The sequence below is a fragment of the Mustela nigripes genome, chromosome 11, assembly GCF_022355385.1.
Source record: "Mustela nigripes isolate SB6536 chromosome 11, MUSNIG.SB6536, whole genome shotgun sequence".
In the NCBI taxonomy this organism is placed as follows: Eukaryota; Metazoa; Chordata; class Mammalia; order Carnivora; family Mustelidae; genus Mustela; species Mustela nigripes.
In genome coordinates, this window is record NC_081567.1 from 5,057,924 (window position 1) to 5,079,540 (window position 21,617).

The 21,617-nt window shown below is 43.3% G+C and overlaps 1 protein-coding gene across 1 annotated transcript in view; it reads right to left on the reverse strand.

Annotated features, from left to right (window-relative positions):
* CCZ1 (CCZ1 homolog, vacuolar protein trafficking and biogenesis associated) overlaps window positions 1–21,617 on the reverse strand; it is a 31,123-nt gene that overhangs the window by 6,449 nt on the left and 3,057 nt on the right. Inside the window, exons 6-12 of the mRNA XM_059414404.1 lie at window positions 21,457–21,540; window positions 20,181–20,356; window positions 12,077–12,158; window positions 10,186–10,247; window positions 9,780–9,891; window positions 3,710–3,743; window positions 2,963–3,080 (exon numbers count right to left, since the gene is read on the reverse strand). Of these exons, the coding sequence (XP_059270387.1) occupies window positions 2,963–3,080; window positions 3,710–3,743; window positions 9,780–9,891; window positions 10,186–10,247; window positions 12,077–12,158; window positions 20,181–20,356; window positions 21,457–21,540 (668 nt within the window). The remainder of the gene's footprint in view (window positions 1–2,962; window positions 3,081–3,709; window positions 3,744–9,779; window positions 9,892–10,185; window positions 10,248–12,076; window positions 12,159–20,180; window positions 20,357–21,456; window positions 21,541–21,617) is intronic.

Here is a 21,617-nt window from a genome sequence, read left to right on the forward strand (position 1 = left end):
GAACACTGTGTATATGTCACTGTTTTCCTATGTGTACAAGTCTAAAAAGATACAAGCTAAATGAGAGAAGATTTCCAATATTTATATTTCTGAATTCAAAAACTAAGGACACAGGAGTGCCTGGGTGGCTCAGTTAAGCATCTGCCTCTGGCTCAGGCCATGATCTCAGGGTCCTGGGATCAAGTCCCGCATTGGGCTCCCTGCTCAGAGGGGAGTCTGCTTCTCCCTCTCCACCTGTTCCTGCTCTCTCTCTCTCTCTCAAATAAATGTTTAAAAAATTAATTATAATTAATTATAAATACATTATAAATAATAGAAAAATATAAGTAAATTAAAAATATAAATAATTATAAAAATTATAAATTACACTCAAAAAAAGAAAAAAGATTTAAAATAATTGAATTGCCAAGTCCTTGAGTAGAAAAAAATCAAAGTGTCACACACGTAATAGAAACAAAAGACCAATGAATCTACTTCACGCCATTCTTTAAAGGGGTGACCTCAACTTTCAAAGGAACAATTAAAAGAACTGCAGCTTAAGCATATGGATTCAACACTCAACTTTATGCCCCGAGTCAGCCCTACAGCTGGTGTCCACTGAGGGCTGAAGCTAACAGAACAGCTGGGCACCAGGATCCTGGCGCTCACCTCCGGGGTCAGGACGGGGATGGCTGCCACATACAGTACCCCTCACCCCTCAGCAATGCGGGCAGGAGCTGGGATGTGAGTCTTGGAGGTCCTAGGACTGGAGTATAAAATGGTTTGACCTGAGTCAGGATTTCCAGAAGAAAAGCACATTATCTTTTGTACTAAAGAGCATTTTCCTCTGGTCAGCTGATACTTAACAGCTTGGCAAGCGAGGCCACTGTTACATATAAAATCTCAGATGCGGTGAGAGCACTTAAGGTCAACTTTCAAAGACAAAACCAACTATGCCTCTAGAGCCTCGGTTCTTGGCACTGCCCTAAGTTGTGTGTTCTACCATCAAGTTTTCCAGGTGTCCATCTTTCAGGGGCCACGGATACTACACAGCAGTTCGGTTACCAGTAACTGTCCCCCGCGATGGAGCTGTGCTAGACCATAGAGAGCCAAGAGTTAAGTACAGAATCTAAGGGGGCGGGGGTTGTGTGTGTGTTCATGGTGTCATTTTTTCCACCTTCCTGTTTGCAAATTTCCATAATAAAATATCAGAGAGAAAACTTCTTCCTAGTGAAATTAGATTGTTAATGTCCATGGCCCTCTCCTTTCTTCAAACTATTGTTTTTTGGGGAAAAAACAAATCTCAGAGCCCTTCTTCTAGCCCTTGAAAATCCCAGGTGAATTAAAGATTGAAACACGGAAGACAAAACCCTAAAAGTACCAGAGATAAAAATGGCATAGATTTATGTTATCAGGGTAGAAAGCCATGAGTATGATCCAAAGGTAGAAATCTAGAAGAAGTGACTACTAAATGAAGTATATAAATCCCAAACTTGTATATTATAAAAAACAATAAAACCAAAGTTTAAAAAAATGAGAAATACGTGACATGACTTCTGTACAATCCTGAGGAGAGTTGACTTTTGCAGAATAGGAGGTCTCTTACAAGCAAGACTTCCTCAGGTATTCACCGTTGAGCTCGTGAAAATCCGTCACGTCCCCGGAAAGCACTGGCAGAATGGTTAACACGTCCAGCAATCTCCCGGGGGGGGGGGGGGGGCAGGTTGGGAAAGCAGGGAACTTACTAGACTTTCTCTCTCTCCACTCAGCAGTTTATAACTTGCATGATACCAAACAGATCTGACTCACTCATGCTTTCTTCAGAAATGAAAATCTGACAGTTTCATGGTGAAAAAATGACACCTCGAGAGACAAACCACAGAGATGCTGAAATCTAGAAAACAAACTGAGGGTTGCCGCAGGGAAGGGGGGTCGGGGGTGGGGTACCTGAGGGATGGGCATTAAGGAGGGCACTTGAAGGAGCACTGGGTGTTACGTGCAACCGATGAGTCACTAAATTCTACCCTGAAACTAATAATACACTGTATGTTAATTAAACTGAATTAAAAAAATTAAACCTCAAGATGCAAAGTGGTCAGGCACGTTCAGTTCTTGGCTTAATCTTTTCCGATGGGAAGTAAGCTGTTGACAGTAGCAATCCACATGCAGATACAAAACCTATACGGACTAACACCCGGACCCTGTGTGTGTCCTCTCTACAGGCTGGGGCTTCTGGAAGACCGTATACACACAGCACGGGGCCACTATGAACACTGGTTATACAAAAATTCATACAAGTTAGTAACTTCTCAAACATACAGGAAGTCCATATAAAGAGGGCTTTTGTTTCTCGAATTCCCATGTGCTCGCTTAATCTTTACGGTGTATGACTTTACGTTGGGAAGAGAATAGAAAGAGGTTCAATGACTTCCCAGTGTTCTTAGAACCAAAATGAGTTTAACCGGAGTCTCCCAATACATGCCTGGAGCTAGCGTCTTTCAAGGCACCAGATTCTGGCCCAACGCCCTAATGGCCTACAGCACGGCCAACTCTCCACCACACACGTATGTACAACAGGCGAGGTGCTTTCTGTCTACATGAGGCAAAGCCCTGCCGATCGCCACGGCCAATGTGAATTTACAGTCTGGGCTGGTCCAGTGGGATGTGAGGTGGCTCTCACGGGGTGCAGCCCGCAGGCACGGCTAGTACACCCCACCCCATTCCTGACGCCACAGTCAGGGGTGGGCTGAGGGAATATATTCACAGAAGACCTGGCCCCCACCATCATCTTGGAGCAGAAAAGCTCAGGAACTGTTGCCCAGTTCCCCAGGGAGCTTTTCAGACAGGACTGAGCTGCACGTTTGTTCTCCGGAGTCAGAGAAAACACAAATGATATGACCATCCATTTGCTTAAGTAAAAACGACCCTTCTTCTTCCCAAACCAGTTAAATGCTAGAAAGTAAACACGAAGTGAAGTACAAACCCAGACATTCTTTTGTTGATGTTAAACTGCTCACAAATGTCAGATGCCAGCACTGTGAGCTGCGGCCCAACAATGCTGTCCAGTCTTCGGCAAAAATCCAACGTGGGCTGTACAGAGGCTAACAAGTAATTTAAAAAATACCAGTAAGTTTTAGAATTCTTTGTGTTGAAAAGGTCAGTATTCATCTAACGGTCTTAATTACAGTATGCCAATGAAAACTTTACTGATTGGGAAAATAAAACAATTAAATGACAGGCTCTCCCTGTCCTCCCAAAGAGAAGAGAAACAGGAGAGTCGAAGTTAGTTATAGTTAAGGTGTACAAGAGTCGAAGACCTATCTCACTGTGAATGTCAATTTAAGCACACCCCGTGGGGTGGTAAGTTGGCCGAAGAAGGTCAAGTATCTAACACACACCACACAGTACTCAGGGGCCAGCAGCCCTTTGGTGCTTTACAAACATGACCCGATTTAACCCCCGAAGCCCCCTTTGAAAAAGGTACTCCTGTTATCACTTCACAGGGAGGGAGGCTTAGAAAGGTGCCCAGGGCCAGCTGCTAGGAAGCAGGTAGGCCAGCACTTTAAAAATATGAGACAGAGCTAGTTTTCTAGCAGAGCTCACAGAGGGGAGCTGTGCTTAATAGAACCTCTATGACAACATGTTTACTGTTTAAGGACAGAGCACAGCAAAGCGTAAAGAGAGAAGGCTTATCTACGCGGGCTGAAGTCGGACACAGGTGTGTACCTACCATCGATCATAAAGCACACAGCTGCACTCATGGCCTGGGGAGAGAAAACAAACCAAGGATTACAAAACGGCATAAAAAAGAAATTCGATGACCCAGTGCAGAGGCTCTCCTTGAATTTTGACTTGAATCACTTGGTCAAGATATTTTTTAGTCAACTGGAGAGATCTGGATATGGACTACAGAGCAAAGAACATTAAGGAAAGTGTTTATGCTGCCAGGTGTGCTAATAACACGGTGGTTAGGTGAAAACAGATGCCCTCATTAGAGATGCAAATTGAAGCCTCTGCAAGTGAAATGACATGATCTAACATGTGCAAGCAAAAAAATAAAATAAAATAAAAACCACACAGGGAAAACAGATGAAAGATAAGCATGCTGTTCGTTAAATTAAGCTGTGTGATGGGCGCCTGGGGATTCATTCTTCTAGTCTATTTTTGTGTATCTTTGAAAGTTTCCATGAACACAGTTAAAACGCCCCAGAAGATCAATGTCCCCTTGTCTCCCCTTTCATGATAGCGAATGCTGCACCGTGACCCTGGCTACAGTAACCATAAATCAAATAACCAGGCATGGTTAAATGTATTACTGCATACACTGCACAGTGGCAAAAAGTCTCACAGAACATATGGCCTTCGGAGAAAAAGCCACTGAACTCCTGAGGCCCGTCCCTGTGGGCAGCCACCGGAACCGTTTTAGAGACCGTGGCTCTACCACTGTGGCCTTCAGGTGGCACGCTGAATCCCGACAGTGATGAAGTTCCTCATCGGCCTTCCTTTTCCTCCCCGCTGCTTAGAGCCTCTCCAGGTTCCCCAAGGGTGACCCTACAGCCCCAAATGGCCCACTTCTCACACCACAGTCGCAGGGACAAGCTCCTGGATGGCTGCTTTTCGTACGAGCACACTTAGCCCTGTCCCCCATCCCTGCACCTGTCCCCACATCCCCCTCTCAGCCTCGGCAGCCGTAACGGTTTTCGCACGGGCATACTCAAGCACTCGTGCGCTATTCTGTAAGTGAATCATAACTCTCACCCGCTTATAAACAGGTGGCAACATTGGTGGCCCACAGGCGAGTTCCATCCACTATGTGTCTCTTTGTCTGTAACTCTGCCTTAGATGCCCACTAGTTTCCTATGAAGATTCCAACTTCCAGCCTCTGCTGAGATATCAGGACATCTGAGACCACCAGCTCTGCTTTCCGAGGTGCTACCTTGTGGAGGTGAGTGGCCTCTGGCCTCCTTGTGACTTGAGCGACGTGGTGTTTCACGGCGCCCCTCCACACGGAAGCCCCACCCCCGTCTGTCTATCATCTACAGGGTTTCCTGCCAGCAGCTGCATGTGTAACTCCTTACAGGTTGTTTTTTTAAAATGTGCCTTTCGAGTCCCTGTTTAAAAACCTGAAGAATTTCCAATACATAGAAAAGCACACAAAATAGCATAACGAACCCTGCAGGCCATCACTTCCCCGGTGACCATCAGCAGACACACAGTCCTGCTCTACCCTGCTCCCCTAACTACGTGCTCCTCTCAGACGCCACATCACTTCTCCAGACACAGGTCACCGGCTGTCTACGGAGGACCAGGACTTGGGAGCCTGTTCATAATGGTGGCATGACAAGCTCCACAGAATCCTCAAACACCCTAATTAAAGAAAATTATAAAAAACAATACTTTAGGGGCGCTTGGGTGGCTCAGTGGGTTAAGCCTCTGCCTTCGGCTCGGGTCATGATCTCAGGGTCCTGGGATTGAGCCCCGCATCAGGCTCTCTGCTCAGCAGGGAGCCTGCTTCCCCCTCTCTCTGCCTGCCTCTCTGCCTACGTGTGATCTCTATCTGTGTGTCAAGTAAATAAATAAAACCTTAAAAAAAAAAAACAAAAAAAAAACAAAAAAACCCAACACAATACTTTAAATTTCCAGAGGGAAACTGTCCGAAGGGCAGAGAGCAGATGGAGGAATGTTTAAGAACATCCACGAAATCTGAGAATCAACAGCGTCAGTCTTTACTTCCGAGCCATCAACACATACATGAAAAATAAGGAAGATCTCAAAATCCAGAATTTAAACTTCCATCCTCAGGCCTTGGAAAAGAGAAGAGCAAACTAAACCTAAAGCAAGAGAAGGAAGAAGATATCAAAGATCAAAGCAGAAGTAAATGAAATAGAGAACAGAGCAAAAATATGAAATAAATCAATATCAGAAGCTGGTTCTCTGAAAAGAGCAAAACTAAAGGAGAGGAAACACAAAAAATACACAGTGAAAAGGAGAGGAGATACAAATCACTAAAATGAGGGATTAAAGAGGAGCCACTGGGGCGCCTGGGTGGCTCAGTGGGTTAAAGCCTCTGCCTTCGGCTCAGGTCATGGTCTCAGGGTCCTGGGATCGAGCCCCGCATCGGGCTCTCTGCTCAGCAGGGAGTCTGCTTCCCTTCCTCTCTCTCTGCCTGCCTCTCTGCCTACTTGTGATTTCTGGCTGTCAAATAAATAAATAAAATCTTAAAAAAAAAAAAAAAGAAAAGAAAGAGGAGCCACCATTACTGTTTTATGAGAGGGAAAGGATTTTAAGGCTGTACTACTACAAAAAATTATAAACGAACCACCGAAGAACAAGCAGAACAAATTCCCAGTAAGACACAAACAACTGAAACAACTCAAGAGACAGACAGTAAGACCTAGAACGAGGACAGACACTCTTTCATCATGGGAAGGTTTCCAACAAAGAAAAGCCCAGATGTAGGTGGCTTCACAGTGACCAATTATTCAAAGAATTAATAGCAATCCTTCACAAACTCTTCCAAAACACAGGAGATGAGGAAACACTTCCCAACCCAGCCTGAGGCCGGTAGTAGCCTGATACCAAAACCAGACCATGACTTCAGAAGGAGAGAAAAACCACAGGCCAACATCCTTCTGGCCCCGAGCCCATGTGGTATCAGCAGAGTTCCAGAGAGCTGGCGACTAAGGCCAGGGATGCCGGCAATCAGCTGTGTCTGCAAGGCCAAGGCCCAGTCAAAACTCTGGATGTCAAGGCTCGAGAGAGCTGCCCTGGATGGTAAGACTCCGCACATGTAACACGTCCCTGCTGGGAGAAACAGGCCCTGTGCTGTCTGCACAGCTCCACCGGGAGGGGGCAAGCCCAGGCCTGGTGACTCCCGGGTCCTGCCCCGAGTATCTCCTTCCTGGGCCATCTTTCATTTGCACTCCTCTGCTGTAATAAACCGTGAGTGGGAGCAGGCCAGCTTCTCTGAGTCCTGCAAGCACCTCTAGTGAACTCCTGGGTTGTCTAGCCCCTGAGCTAGCAGCGTGTGTCAGAAGCAAGAGTGGTCTTGAGGAGTCCTACACTTTGTAGTGAGAAACCACTGAACTGAATACTTTAATTGGGCTAATTATACAGTATGTGAACTCTGTCTCAACAAAGCTGTTTTGGAAAAAAGCTAACTTTTTAAAATAACGGTGATGTCATCATCCCATTTAAAATTCTACCTATTGATTGACTCTTAAGATCAGAAATCCAATAAACAACAGAGAGTACCAGGATATTTCTTCCACTGGAGTTCGGAATCATTACCGAGTCATTCAGAGAATGATTTTCACTTGCTAGAGACATGGGCTTTTCCCTACCCCAGTTACGGTTCATTTTCAGACCGTCTCTACATCTTCCCTGGGACTCTCTCCTCTTGGGCCATTCCTTAGAACACCCAACATTTAATCAAAGCTCGCAGTCGTACTATTTTATGAATGTAACATCTATTTGTTCTGGGGTCCCTGCACCCAGAAGAGAACCCCCATTTCTCTGTTCCACCGCAGAAATCCCCGAGGTGCTAACCCCCACCACAGACTCAGAGCTCAATCACCGCAAGCCGCCTTCTTCCTGTTCTCAAGTGTCCGGGCCACGGGTGTGGATTCTGAGGTATTCTCGTTCTTGGTTTCCTCACTGGTTCTGACGTACAAACCCACGCAAACCCCTTAGACCAGACACATGGGGTAACCTTCCTGAGACTTTCCGCCATTAACACCCCTCTCTTCGATCTCACCTGCGATGGGACAGTTGCGCTTGGCAAAGAATTCCACACTGAAAATCCCTCTCTCTCGAACTTTGAAAGTCTTCCTTCCCTTGTCACCTAGTATCTGCTGCCTGTAAAGAAAAGGCTGCTCATGCCGATTTTATTTACAGATGACCTGATTTTCCTTCTGGAAGCTTCTGGGATCTTCTCTTTATGTATTTCTGAAACTGCCCACTGAGTGGACTGGAGTGGGTCTTTTTGATTCACTGCGTGAGACATTCAGTGGGCCTTTTCAATCTGGGAGATGTGTTCCTCTTCAGCTAGATATGTCCTCATAATACACTCGACTAATTTCCTCTCCTTCAACTTTCTGTGAATCAGATGTGGAGATCCCTCTCTCTTTTTTTTTTTTTGTATTTTATTTATTTAAAAAATTTTTGCTTTTTAAAGGAATTATTATTTTTTAAATTTAAATTCAAATAGCCCACATATAGTACATCACTGGTTTTTGATGTAGTGTTCAATGATTTTCTCCATATTTTTTATGTCTTGTCATGTTATCTTACATTCAAAGCAGGGCAACTTATCTTTAACCTTCTAATGAAGTTCTCGTGTCAACAAGCATATTTTCAGGGGACAGGGACTGAAGCGTTATTTTTAATGGGTACAGAATTTTGGGTGAAGATGAGTTCTGGAAACAGTGGTAAGTTTGTCCAACACTGTGTATGTACTGAACCATATACTTAAAAATGGTTAAAATGACAAATTTTATGCTATGTATATCTTGCCCCAATAAATAAAAAATGTTTAATGTTTTCAATTACCCTAAGTTTATTCTAGCCCTGACTCTTAGGTCGTCCTGCTCCGATTCTATAGATACACTTCTTTAATCTCTGCAGATGCTAATTTTTAGACATTCTCTCTGTTGGCAGACAAACTTTTGTTTCTCTCAAGATCTAGTTTTGTTTTTCCATGCACACTAAAGAACAAGGGAATGCATGGCTGACCAGGGAGGGAGGCCCTGCTCTGGGGCAGGACGAGGGCAGCAGTCACCGGGCTCCCGCAATCAGCACTTACTCTCAGCTGTGCACACCCAAGCTGGCCACGCTCTGGCTCCCCAGATTGTTTTCCTTTAAAATGACCCTTGAGGGACGCCTGGAAGGGTCTGCCTTTGGCTCAGGTTATAATCCCGGGGGAAAAAAAAAAGAGGCTTGACTTTCACCCAGGAATAGGTGCTTGGTTGCCTGTGAGTATGTGAGGATGGAAAAGGGGTGTCTGGCTGGTTTATATGCAACACTCACTCCCTTTCCTTCCAAGCTCGCCTCCTACTCCGGACTCCTTAGGTGCTATCTCTAAGCTGGGGGCTTCTCTGGGCTTCTGTGGGGGCAGGCAGGCTCTTGCCTTAGTGCACCCCCCCACTCCTCCTTGGCCGGACTTCATCCATCAGCACCCCACCTACACCCCCTTCCTGCCTTCCAGGGAGAGACGAATCCCTCACACTGAGGTTCACCTCCGCCTGGTGCTCGCACGCCACCATTTCTAGGTCTTTACAGACTCAAACATAATTGTACTCTCAGGTGGGGAAGAAGATAAACACCCTTGCTTAGCCTTCCTTCTTGAACCAAAATCACCTTTACAAAAACCAAGCTAACATAACCAAGCTATAACTGGACTATTTTAATAGAACCGCCAAGTCTGTGCTTTCCAATCCGTGAAAGCAGAATTTACTGGAATGTGGCCAGTCCCACACCGGAAGGCATCTAACGACGAAGCAACACCACCTTTGCTGGCCTCTGTGTGTGAGCACACAGGACTTCCGAATGCTTCTGAGTCACAGCCTCAGACAGTGTCAGACAGCGATTCCTTCACTAATAAGAAAAGCATTGAAAAGGAGCTGAAAATAAACCCACTGTTCCAGAGGGCCACCCATTCCGAGTTTTTCAATAATGAGAACTTTCAACATCTGATCTGAGAAATATTTCAGGGGCGTGTAGGCACACACACTCGTGTACACACGCAAGAAAGATTTACTTTCATGTTAATCTGTAATGCTGGAGGGAAAAACAGTTGTTACCTTATAGACAATTAAATGGAGTGCTTCATAAGTGTCATCTGTGTTTACAAAAATTTTGGGGAATCTGCATTTTGCTTCTGGATCATTAAGGTTCAAGGGTCCAGTAAGAAATCTGAAAAGGAAGCACAGAAATGACTCAATCAGGTAAGGGATAAACAGGAATACATAAAACAGGATATAGTCCCACTTAACATAGATTCATTTTCTTTTTGGGAAGCCAGACGCTACTTGGAAAACACCAAATCAGAGTATGATAAAGTTTTAATTCACTGGAAACAAAAGTGTTTCCACTGCAGTAAACAATTGCCAGTAAATAACACAAAGGTAATTTCAGAGTTGATGATTTTACCTTTACCAAAAAAGATAATAAAATCTAATACTGTGGATCAAAGACCAGAAGCTCTACCTTCCGTAATGTTGAAGATTTCCTGGCATCTCCGCCCTTACTGGAGAATCTCTTCCCGCCAACTGTAAACAAAGTCAACGTCCAGAAATGACTTATTAGATTTTCTCCTTTTGAAGCTTTGAAAACCACATTTATACCTGCTAGTGGGCTCCATGCCATTTTCCTGTCTCATTTACACACGTTCCGCCCCACCAATAAAAGCGAAGGGGATTATAAGAGCTACCTAAAGAATGCATTGATAGGAACCAGAACGATCAAAACTTCATTGGACCCTGAACTCCATCTAATGATTTAGTTCCTTTTTCAGCAATAGCCGAAATTTCCCATGGTGTTAATGTATGCTAGGCAATGACCACCTCATAGGACCCTAGAGGCAGCACACTCTTATTTTCTTGTTGTGGAAACTCAAGTTAGTAGAAGTTCCCCCGCAAACTAGGCTCCGAAGCAGCACAGCCAGCCGTCAACCCCATGACTATCTGACATCAAAGCTTTCAGCCAGGACATCCCGCCTCCTCCTGGATTGGTATTTGTTGCGCATGCCTAACACTTGCTGAAGATGTACTATTTCAATAGGCACAGGAAAGGAGGAAAAAAAATCCAAATCCAGTAGTCATGTTAGCTGAAACCTCTCATTCTTCTAAAAAAAATTCTGACATTCTTTTAGTCTATATAAAATTTTAGCATATAACCACAGAAAAAAGATTGAAAAACATTCTAAATCCAATAGTGAAAATGGATATCTGACTCTCACAGAGGCAGCCCGTACTGAAAAAGAAGGCCTCATGCGTCCACACTCAACACTGCCGTGTTGAATCCTGTGGTTTCCTACTTTCTAAGCCCGGCTCTTTGGGCAGATAATAAAGGACCAGAGTTTTCTGTTGGGGTAGCTGCACTGTCACACACGGAAAAGCCTCCTGAGGGCGTGGATGTAAGGAGGTGCTTTAGCCTCAGGCAGATCCGGAGATCAAGTCATGGCCTGCCGCTTCCCCGGCTAGGTGACCCCGGGTGTGCCATTTAAGCCTGAGTGTCCTGTCTGTAAGGTGGGGAGAAGTTATCCTACTCGGGACGGTTGTCAGGACGCCAGGAGATAATGCATGTTTGCGGGGCACTCAGGACAGTGCTGGGTCACAGTACGTACTTAAGAAACATGAGCTACTGTACTCAAACTGCCTACAAAGGGCGTACGTGCAGGACCAGGTCCTTCTTAAAACCTGGCTTTCAATTTCTTATCAAAGAGGTTTTTCTCTTGTTTCATGTCACAACCTTCAACAGAGGGAGGGAAGAGCACAAGCCAGCACATGAACGCATCTAGGCCAAAATGATTTGTGGGCTATGGATATTTTTTATCTCCAACCTAGTAAGAGTGGCAGGAGGACACTTTGGGGAGAAGGCTGCAGTTTTACATACAGGTCTCTGCAGAAAACCGGGAAAGTAAGTAGCCCGGTGGAGAAGGCAGGCAGGCAAAAGACCATCCACGGAATCACATCTCATGCTTGTAGGTGACAAGTCCACAGGATTCACCTTTCTTCTGACAAAGATCCCAGGTGTTTTCAAGTTCCCAGAACCCTGCCTCAAACCCGTTTCTCCACTACTCAATGAATTGCTCCTCTTAAAAACAGACCCTTGCTATTGTATTGGAATGTAACGAAAGGAGGAAGCGCTGACATACGTGGTTTTCTGGTCTAAGGGGTACACAACCACATACATGTCACACTAGCAATGTAACATCTAGATCAGAGCTGCCCCACCGACCACCGCGTTACTCCACCCTCTGCCCCCAAGCCCCCAGCCCTCCAGCACGGGTGTGCGTACATGCGTAATACATACAACATACATACACACAGAGGCAGGGGTTGGCGGGGAGGGAGGGAGCCCAGTGCCCGGCCCGTACCTCAGGCTCGATATGCCTTGGAAACAGAGACGTGGTGAGGTATTTGTATAAAATTCTCATGTCGTCTTGTTCTAACCCACTCCTGAAACATCAGAAATGCATGGTGTTAAAAGCCTGGAACTGGTCTTCTGTCTTCCTGTGGCTCGGGTCATAGTAACACTCCTCTTGTTTGCTTGTTTACATTGTACCCAGAAGCCCTTTCCTGGACTGGGAAGTTCCAGAAGGGAATGAATTAAACTGCTCTGCCGCTAGCACTTTATCCTGAGCCAGCAAAGGCTACGTCTGTGTCATCTTGTATTCTATACGCCATTGTAAACAAACAGTCACTGGTCTGATTTGATCTGACTCGATTCCCTGCTTGAACCTCAGGTGTAATTCTTCAGGGAGTGTTAACAGCCACCACACTCCACTCCAGGTAGCAGATTCTGCTTCGCTTTCTGGGTCTATAGACATGCCACATACTTCTACCCAGCCTCCTGGGGAACACTGGCGTGCTGCCGATGGGGCCTACGCTCCTGCTCGGTCTCGGAAACGGATGTGGACTTTAAATCTATGACTTCCGTGCAGGAAGGGAGGAGGGAGAGAATGAAACACACTCTCGGGTCTACCTTTCAAGTCTAATCTGAACCGAGGCAAGGGTGAGTAGCACATGGAAATAGGGCTGAGACACTAGCAGGCAGCAGACCCTATTTGAGATCAGTTTTCTAGGTAGGGATATAAACAGACCATGAGTCTGTATCTGATTCTTTTTCTATTCAGTGCAACCAAAAAAAAAAAAAAAAAAAAAATCCTATGATGAAATCCAACTTTATTATGAATCAAGCCTCTACACCATATTCCGGAGGCTGTCTCTTCTTTTCCCAGTGAAACCATCTGTTAGAAAATTTCGGCTTCCCCTGGCAAGTATGTGCTGCTCCTTCCTGAGGTTCCTCCAGTGCTGTCTCATCTCCTCCTCTTCCTCTCGCACCTCTTCCCCCTTCCAGGTCAATTTTCATAAGGTCTCGCCCTCAACGGAAACCACCAGGGCTGGCAGGATCATTCAGCTCGTCCTGCGGCAACTCTTAACTCTCAAAGTACCACGAGCCAACTGGGCAGATGAAATCTCCCCATCAAACACATGAAAAGTCACCTGTTCTGTTTTCTTTTACAGAAATAACTGAGGTAAGAAGATAGGAAGAGGAAAACAAAACAGGTTCTGGATGTTATTTTCCTTTTAAGACCTGAGTAAGAAGTACCAGTGGAGAGCTGTCAATGATAGGTAGTAGAAGCAGTACATAAACGACTATGGGCTGGGCAACGTCTTCTAGAGCTGCGGTTCCAGTAAGAGCAGCTACTTGGGGGTGCCCGGGTGGCTCAGTCGGTTAAGTGTCTGCCTTTGGCTCGGGTCAGGATCCCAGGGTCCTGGGATCAAGCCCTGCGTCAGATTCCCTGCTCAGCCCTGCTTCTTCCTCTCCCTTCGTTGATGCGCGCTCTCTCTCTCTTGTTCTCTCTTGCTCACTTTCCCTCTCTCAAATAAAATCTTTAAAAAAAAAAGAGAGCAGCTACTGGGCATATGTGGGTACTGAACACCTGAGATGTGGCTTGTTGAAATGAATGTAAAACATACACTGGACTGTTAAGATTTAGCATTAAAAGAATAACTCATTAATAATATATGTTGTTGGGGCACCTGGGTGGCTCGGGTCATGATCTCGGGGTCCTGGGATTGAGCCCCAGGATCGAGCTCTCTGCTCAGCAGAGAGCCTGCTTCCCCCTCTCTCTCTGCCTCCCTCTCTGCTTCTGTGATCTATCAAATAAATAAATAAAATCTTTTAATAAAAAAAATTTACGTTGCTTACATGTTGAAATAATAAATTTATAATAGCTCATGAATAATTTAAGCTTTTACATGTTGTAATAAATAATTTTAGATATATGGTGCCAAAAGGTTAATTTCACTAGTTTCTTTTCATTTGAACATAGCTGCTAGGAAACTTAAAATTATACATGTGGCTTGTATTGTATTCTTTTTTTTTTTAAGCCTTATTTATTTATGGGCACATGGTGGCTCAGTTGGTTAAGCATCTGCCTTCGGCTCAGGTCATGATCTCAGGTTCCTGGGACTGAGCCCCCACATCGGGCTCCCTGCTCAGGAGGGACTCTGCTTTTCCCTCTCCCTCTGCCCCTCTCTCTGCTTGTGCTCTTTCTCTCAAGCACAGTCTCTCTCAGGTAAATAAATAGTCCTTTTTAAAAAAAGACTTTATTTGAGAGAGAGCAAGCCAGTGAACAGAGAGATGGGCAGAGGGAGAGAGAGAATCCCATGCAGACGCCCCTCTGTGCGTGGAGCCCAATGTGGGGCTTGATCCCACAACCCTGAGTTCAAGAGCCACATGTTTAACTGACTGAGTCACCTAGGAGCCCCTGCACTATTTTCTTACTGAAGGCCGCTGTTCTAGACCATAGGACATGAAGTAGAAAAAAACCCTGTAGGAGGAGATGGCAAACCACACTGCTGAATGGCTCACCACGTGTACTGGGACTGGCGCTTTGTTTGGTGATTTCGCTTCAGATTTAACGCCAGATGTTAAATACTTTGTATTGGTCATCTGGATAGAAAATGAAAAAGAGAAATACTAAGTTGCAGCCAGGTGTTCAGAGCACAAAACCCCAAGTAGGCAATTCCCACTTTGCCTCCAGAGAGGCCTGCCCTAGTTGTAGGATCTCCATGAACTCGGACCACAGCAGCCCTCTCTCCAGTGGCTGCCAGCCCCAACCCTACTTCAGCTCCCCTACAAAAAATAAATGAGCCAATAATGCATTATAATTATGGAAGATGTTACTATTGGGGGGAAGTTCTTATGAAAAACGTTAAAAAAATTAAACACTTCCTTCCTTAGTGCAAATAAACAAACAGATAAATAAATACACAAGCAGAAAATTCCTGCACTGACAGGAAATGGTTCAGGACTCCATCAAGGGTTCACATCAGACAGACAATAGCCTACTCGTGCTCAGAAGGATAGGTGTTCTCTCAAAGTCTCTCACATATGGTTGTTTAATATGAATAATTTTTTCTTATTTAAGCTTATTTTTTTAAATAATTTTTTCTTATTTATACAGTTTTTTCTTGGGAAACAAAACAAAACAAAATATTTTCCTCAGCTTAAATCTCAACTGATGCATTTGAATGCAATGCAAAATCTTTCAAATCAGGATCGGTTTTGTTTACAACACAAGTGTTACTGTCATGTATTAAATATAAAATAATCTAGTCAAGATCCAAGGATATGGTCAACTTTGATTCACTTAAGAAATATCTAAAGCATTTATTCATAAAAGTATTAACTCCTGGAAAGTAAATCAATTCACTAAAAAGAAAATTCTCCAAAAAACAGGCCAAGAGTTCTGGACAAGAAAGCTGACTGACATCCTCCTACCAAACAGCAGTAATGTCTAATCCTATCATGGCCACTGCAAAACCAAATCCATCCATTAAATGCAACAAAGTCCAAACAGAACTAGAAGATATTTTCTACTAACCATCCACTTTGAGCTCACAACCAAGCATCTACAGTATACCAGGTTCTGGCCATGTCCTGGGACAGACAGATGTTTCTACCCTCAGATAATTTCCAAAACAATATAATAAGTAACAAACCAATGCAACAATACATTAAAAAAAATCATTCACCATGATCAAGTGGGATTTATTCTCAAAATCCGAGGGTGGTACAATATTTACAAAACAATCAATGTGATATATCACATCAATAAGAAAAAGATAAAAACCATATGATCATCTTAGTAGGTGCAGAATAATCATTCAACAAAGTACAATACCCATTTATGATAAAAACCCTCTGCAAAGCAGGCCTAGAGGGAACATGTTGCAACATAATAAAGGTCCTATATGAAAAACCCACAGCCAACATCATATCCATTGAGGAAAAACTGCGAGCTTTCCCCTAAGGTCAGGAATAAGACAAAGCATGTCCACTCTCACCACTTTTATTCAACATAGCACTGGAAGTCCTGGCCACAGTAAACAGACAACAAAGAAATAAAAAGGCATCCAGATTGGTAAGGGAGAAGTAAAACTCTCATTATCTGCAGATGACATGACACTATATATGGAAAACCCTAAAGACCACCAAAACCAAAACAAAAAAACCAAACTGTTAGACTGATAAATGAATTCAGTAAATTCTCAAAACTCAACGTACAGAAATCTTTTCCATTCTCACTAATAATGAAGCAGCAGAAAGTGAAATTAAGGGGCCCCTGGCTGGCTCAGTGGGTTAAAGCTTTTGCCTTAGGCTCAGGTCATGATCTCAAGGTCCTAGGATAGAGCCCGCATAGGGCTCTCTGCTCAGCAGGGAGCCTGCTTCCCTGACCCTCGCCCCTGCCTGCCTCTCTGCCTACTTGTAATCTCTGTCAAATAAATAAATAAATCTTAAAAAAAAAGAAAGAAAGAAAGAGTGAAATTAACAAAAAATCCTATTTACAACTGCGCTGAAAATAAAATTCAAGACAACACAAATAGACATTCCACACTCATGGACTGGAAGAACAAATATTGTTAATGTGTCTCTATGACCCAAAGCAATCTACACATTTAACACGATTCCTATCAAAACACTGACAGCATTTTTCACAGAAATTGAGCAAACAGTCCTAGAATCTGTATGGAACCACAGAAGACTTCAAATAGCCAAAGCAGTCTTGAAAGTCTTGAAAAAACAAAACTGGAAGCATCACAACTCTAGATTTCAAGTTATATTATAATGCAGTAGTGATTAAAACAGTATGGTACTGGTATAAAAACAGGAGAGTGGAACAGAACATAAAATCCAGAAATAAGCCCACAATCATATGGTCAATTAACCATCAACAAAGGAGAAATGGATATCCAATGGGGAAAAAAGAGTCTCTTTAACAAATGGTGTGGCGCAGCAGTATGCAAAAGAATGCAACTGCACCACTTTTTTACATCGTACACACACAAAAAAGCTCCAAATGGATTAAAGACCTAAATGTGAAACCTGAAACCATAAAAATCCTTGAAGAGAGCATAGGCAGTAATGTCTCTGATACAGACTATAGCAACATTTTTCAAGATAATGTCTCCTGCGACAAGGGAAATAAAAGAAAAAATAACTACTGGGACCACATCAAAATAAGAAGTTTCTGCAGAGTGAAGGAAACAATCAACAAAACTAAAAGGCAACCTACAGAATGGGAGAAGGTACCCGCAAATCCAATGAAGGGTTAATATCTGAACTATATAAAGGACTGATACAACTCGATACCCAAAAAACAAATAATCCAATTTTTAAAAATGGGCAGAAAACATGGACATTTCTCCAAAGAAGACATCCAGAGGGCCAACACACACACACAAAAAGATGCCCAACATCACTTATCATCATGGAAATACAAATCGAAATTACAATGGGGTACCACCTCACACCTCTCAGAATGGTGAAAATCAGCGACACAAGAAACAGCAGGTGTTGGTAAGTATGTGGAGAAAAAGGAACCCTCTTTCACTGTTGGTGGGAACACAAGCTGGTGGTGACACAGCCACTGTGGAAAGCAGTATGGCGCTTCCTCAAAAAACTGAATATAGAACTACCCTACGATCCAGCAACTGCACTCTTGAGTACTTACCTAAAACGGACAAAAACGCTAATTCAAAGGGACACATGCACCCGGACTCCCCATGTTTATAGCAGCAATATTTATAACAGCCAAACTATGGAAGCAGCCCAAGTATCCGTAAATCAGTAAATGGATAAAGAAGATGTGGTATATACATGCAATGGAATATTACTCAGCCATAAAAAAGAATGAAATCTTACCATTTGCAACAATATGGATGGAGCTAGAGACTACAATGCTAGATGAAATCAGTCAGTCAGAGAAAGACAAATACCGTATGACTTCACTCATATGTGGCGTTTAAGCAACAAATGAGCAAAAGAAAAAAAAAGAGACAAACCAAGAAACAGACTCTTTATAGAGAACAAACAGATGGTTACTAGAGGGGAGATGGGTGGGGAGATGGGGGACATAGGGGACGGGACTCGAGAGTGCACTTATGATGAAAAAAATGAAAATGAGTGGGGAAAAACAACAACATTGGGCTCCACTTGATGAAACAGAGTATTCAAAACCAAATACACGGGGGCGCCTGGGTGGCCCAGTGGGTTAAGCCGCTGCCTTCGGCTCAGGTCATGATCTTAGGGTCTTGGGATCGAGTCCTGCATCGGGCTCACTGCTCAGCGGGGAGCCTGCTTCCTCCTCTCTCTCTCTGCCTGCCTCTCTGCCTACTTGTGATCTCTCTCTGTCAAATAAATAAATAAAATCTTAAAAAAAAAAAAAACTAAATACACTGGCATACACATATATGTAATAGTAAGCAATGAGAACAAATACATACTCTGTGAGATATAAAATACTCCACTGGTATTTAAACACATCAGCTTTGTAACTAACAGTTGCCTCCCACAATGTGTTATTTTTCTTGAAGCTTCTTCTTAGGATGATTTGGCCTGGGGCCAACCTTGCCCATAGGCATACTGGGGTGAGACCCCTGAGCAGTCCTGTGCAGCCACCAGAGCTGGGCACTGCGTAACTCCAGGGAATGTCCTTCACAAAGACAAAGGTGCCCAGAGGATCCCCAGGAGTTAAGCAACAGGCAGCACTGTGAGCTGAGACTTCCAGACCTCAACCCCGCTGGTCATGCTGGCTTCATGGCCTGTCAGTGGAGCTGTGGACTATGAAGGGGACCCTTTGCTCTAGGCCTGTATCCCTTCTCACCCCCAGAGTTCACGCCTACATCAGGGGTTATGCTGTGTCAGGCGAACTGGAAACCGAGCTACTTTCCTCAGACGGGGCGCCGAGGCCATGGGCTGCTATGGAATTCTAGTCCATCCCTCGGTCTCCTTGCTGGGCGCAGCCTTCTCAGCACCTCCCTGGAATTTCTGCCTCTAGAGGGCCGTTCCCTCCTCAGATGTGACACCCTCCAACCCCCGGTAACTCCCCTTCAACCTCTCAAGGCAGCCTTAAGAATTTCATTTTACTACCACGGTGTGAATATCATAAAAAGCAACCAGAACAGGGCCAGCTAATACAGCAGTTAAGTGTCCTGCTAAACAATGTGTTAAACAAAAAAGGAGACGCCTTTCTATCTGAACTTCGTGTTGTTTTCACAGGAGAAAACAAGTTCTAGATGAAAACTCATCAGTGTGTTTAATGAACAGATTCAAATTTCTTTTGATTAGCCTCCTTCTCTTCCTAAAATGATGCTCCAAGATCTCAGCAGGGACAGAATGGGTCAGAATGGGACAGAAACCATGACTGCCCTTTCTGTTAGCTGAACTCAAGTTTTCAGGCTCAAATATGGTCACAACCTAAAGGGCAGATAGTGGGATACAGTCCACATAAGCATGAAAACCGAAGACGGGTGAGCCCCGGGAAGAGCTCCCGAACCCCAGCAGTCCGTCTCAGATCGTCAGCCGGCGCCAGGCCTCCTTCACAGCCACAGCCTCCATACGGTCACGGGCAACTGCACATTCATACGGCTTTCCCAGAGTTACCTTAGGTCCCGGAGAGGAATTTTAGTCTATCTCTTCTTGAGTATCAACACTTTCAGAGAAATTATGTTTTTGTTCTTACTATGGGATGTACCTTTGGTAGCCGGTGGGTAAGTTCCTGGTTTTATAGCACATTTAACTTCTCTGGGTATTTTTAAAGACCCAATTTTAAAACAAAGTATGAAAAGTATGCTTTCTACATTTACTATACTGTTTCTTTAAAGAGATTTTTGGAAGAACACCGAAATAAAAATAGGATTCCTAAACTTAACTCAACAGGAACATTTTCTCCACCTTTCGGGGAACCAGTTTTAAACTCCCCTGCTTTATTATTTTAACCCAAATTACCCTACTTTTGGTTTAAATAATCACTGCTTTATTTTGACAGTTATCTACAAAGATACTCCCTACCCTGCCCCCTTGCTATTTATTCCAGTTTGACAACCTCCTATCAATCCGGTCATTGCTGTTTTTATTAGGCTAAAAGAGTTTCTTCTTTAATATGCTAAGCCTTAGGGTGTACTTACCAGATTAGCTGATCGTTATAGAGAAAGGCAGTGTATTTGACTATACTCAGGCTTTCCTCCATCCTATTAATAAAAGACTGGATTTTCAAATAAGTCATTTTATCCAATGGGAAGAAGCTGATTCCACCAAAAATGTCAAGGAGATCACATGACTGCAAATGCAACGTTTGCAAGTACTGTAGGAAAAAATAAGGCATTGATCTTACTAAAAGTACACTGAACATAGCAGTCTGACAGCTGAGAATCATTAGTCAATTTATGGTACGATTACATACTAGCACACTGATAGAACCAGTAAGCAGGTGGGCCACAGCGAACTTGATGTGAAAAAGGTACCAATTTCAAAATCTGAGGTTCAAACACAAGTCATTAATAATTATTCAGGATTGTCTTATCTCTTGGAGTAATTTAATTCCTTACATGAGTGCTCCTCAAATTGTATTAATCCCATCAGGGATCTATACAGTGATATCATGGACAGAAAGTGACATGTTCTACTAAAATAAAACGGAAAGGACCGTTGTTGTTGACAGGTAGGAGAGCAATGAAGAAGAGAACAGATATTAGGAGACAGCATGAGAGTAAAGAATTATGGTCATTAAAGTGCGGGAACAAACAGGAAACAAAAGTAATTCATAAAAATGAAATAATTCAAAAACAGATCAAAGCTAGTTGAGGGAAAATAGAATTATTTCTCTAAAAGCTAGCCTGAATTCTACCAGAGATAAGCCATATAAAATTTAACTTACAGTATAACAGAGTGACAACTATATTAGCACATTCATTTATCATTTGGGAAAAATCTCACTAGTAACCACTAAGGTGACAAAATCTACCCTGGCAAAAAATTTTACCTTGCATCAATACAGATTAAACAATACTGTTTAATGAATAATCATCAATGCCTAAGAATGTAGGGCTTAGGTAAAGAGTTTAAATTGAGCTAATTAACCAATCAGCATGCACTAAGTTCGCTTTTGAGTAAGCCCACACAGACAGACACAGGTAGAGTGAGGATGAAGCTGAAAGGTGTTTCCAAGATGATGTAGGGGTGCACAAAAATGGCAGGATGTTTTGATCCAACACAAAATGTTACAGAAAGATAAAAGAATGGAAAGAATTTTCTCCCTGTTCTGGTATCGCCACAGTGTATCTCAGTTTCTTTGTCACTTTCAAGTCCTAATTTTTTTTGTAAATAAGAAACAAACTTCTGTGTATATTTTAAAAAATCTGTTTGAAGACTACTGAGATTATAAATAAAATTCAAAACACTTACCCGATGGAAGAATTTCTCTAATCTTTCTTTCAGGAGCTTGACACCTCCATCTTCCATGGCTCTCAGAAATGTACCATTAAAAAGCTAATGATGTAAAAGATTTTTAAAAGTCAATTTTTTACACCCTTCAATTTGCCAGCATTAACAAATTCCTCTTTTCC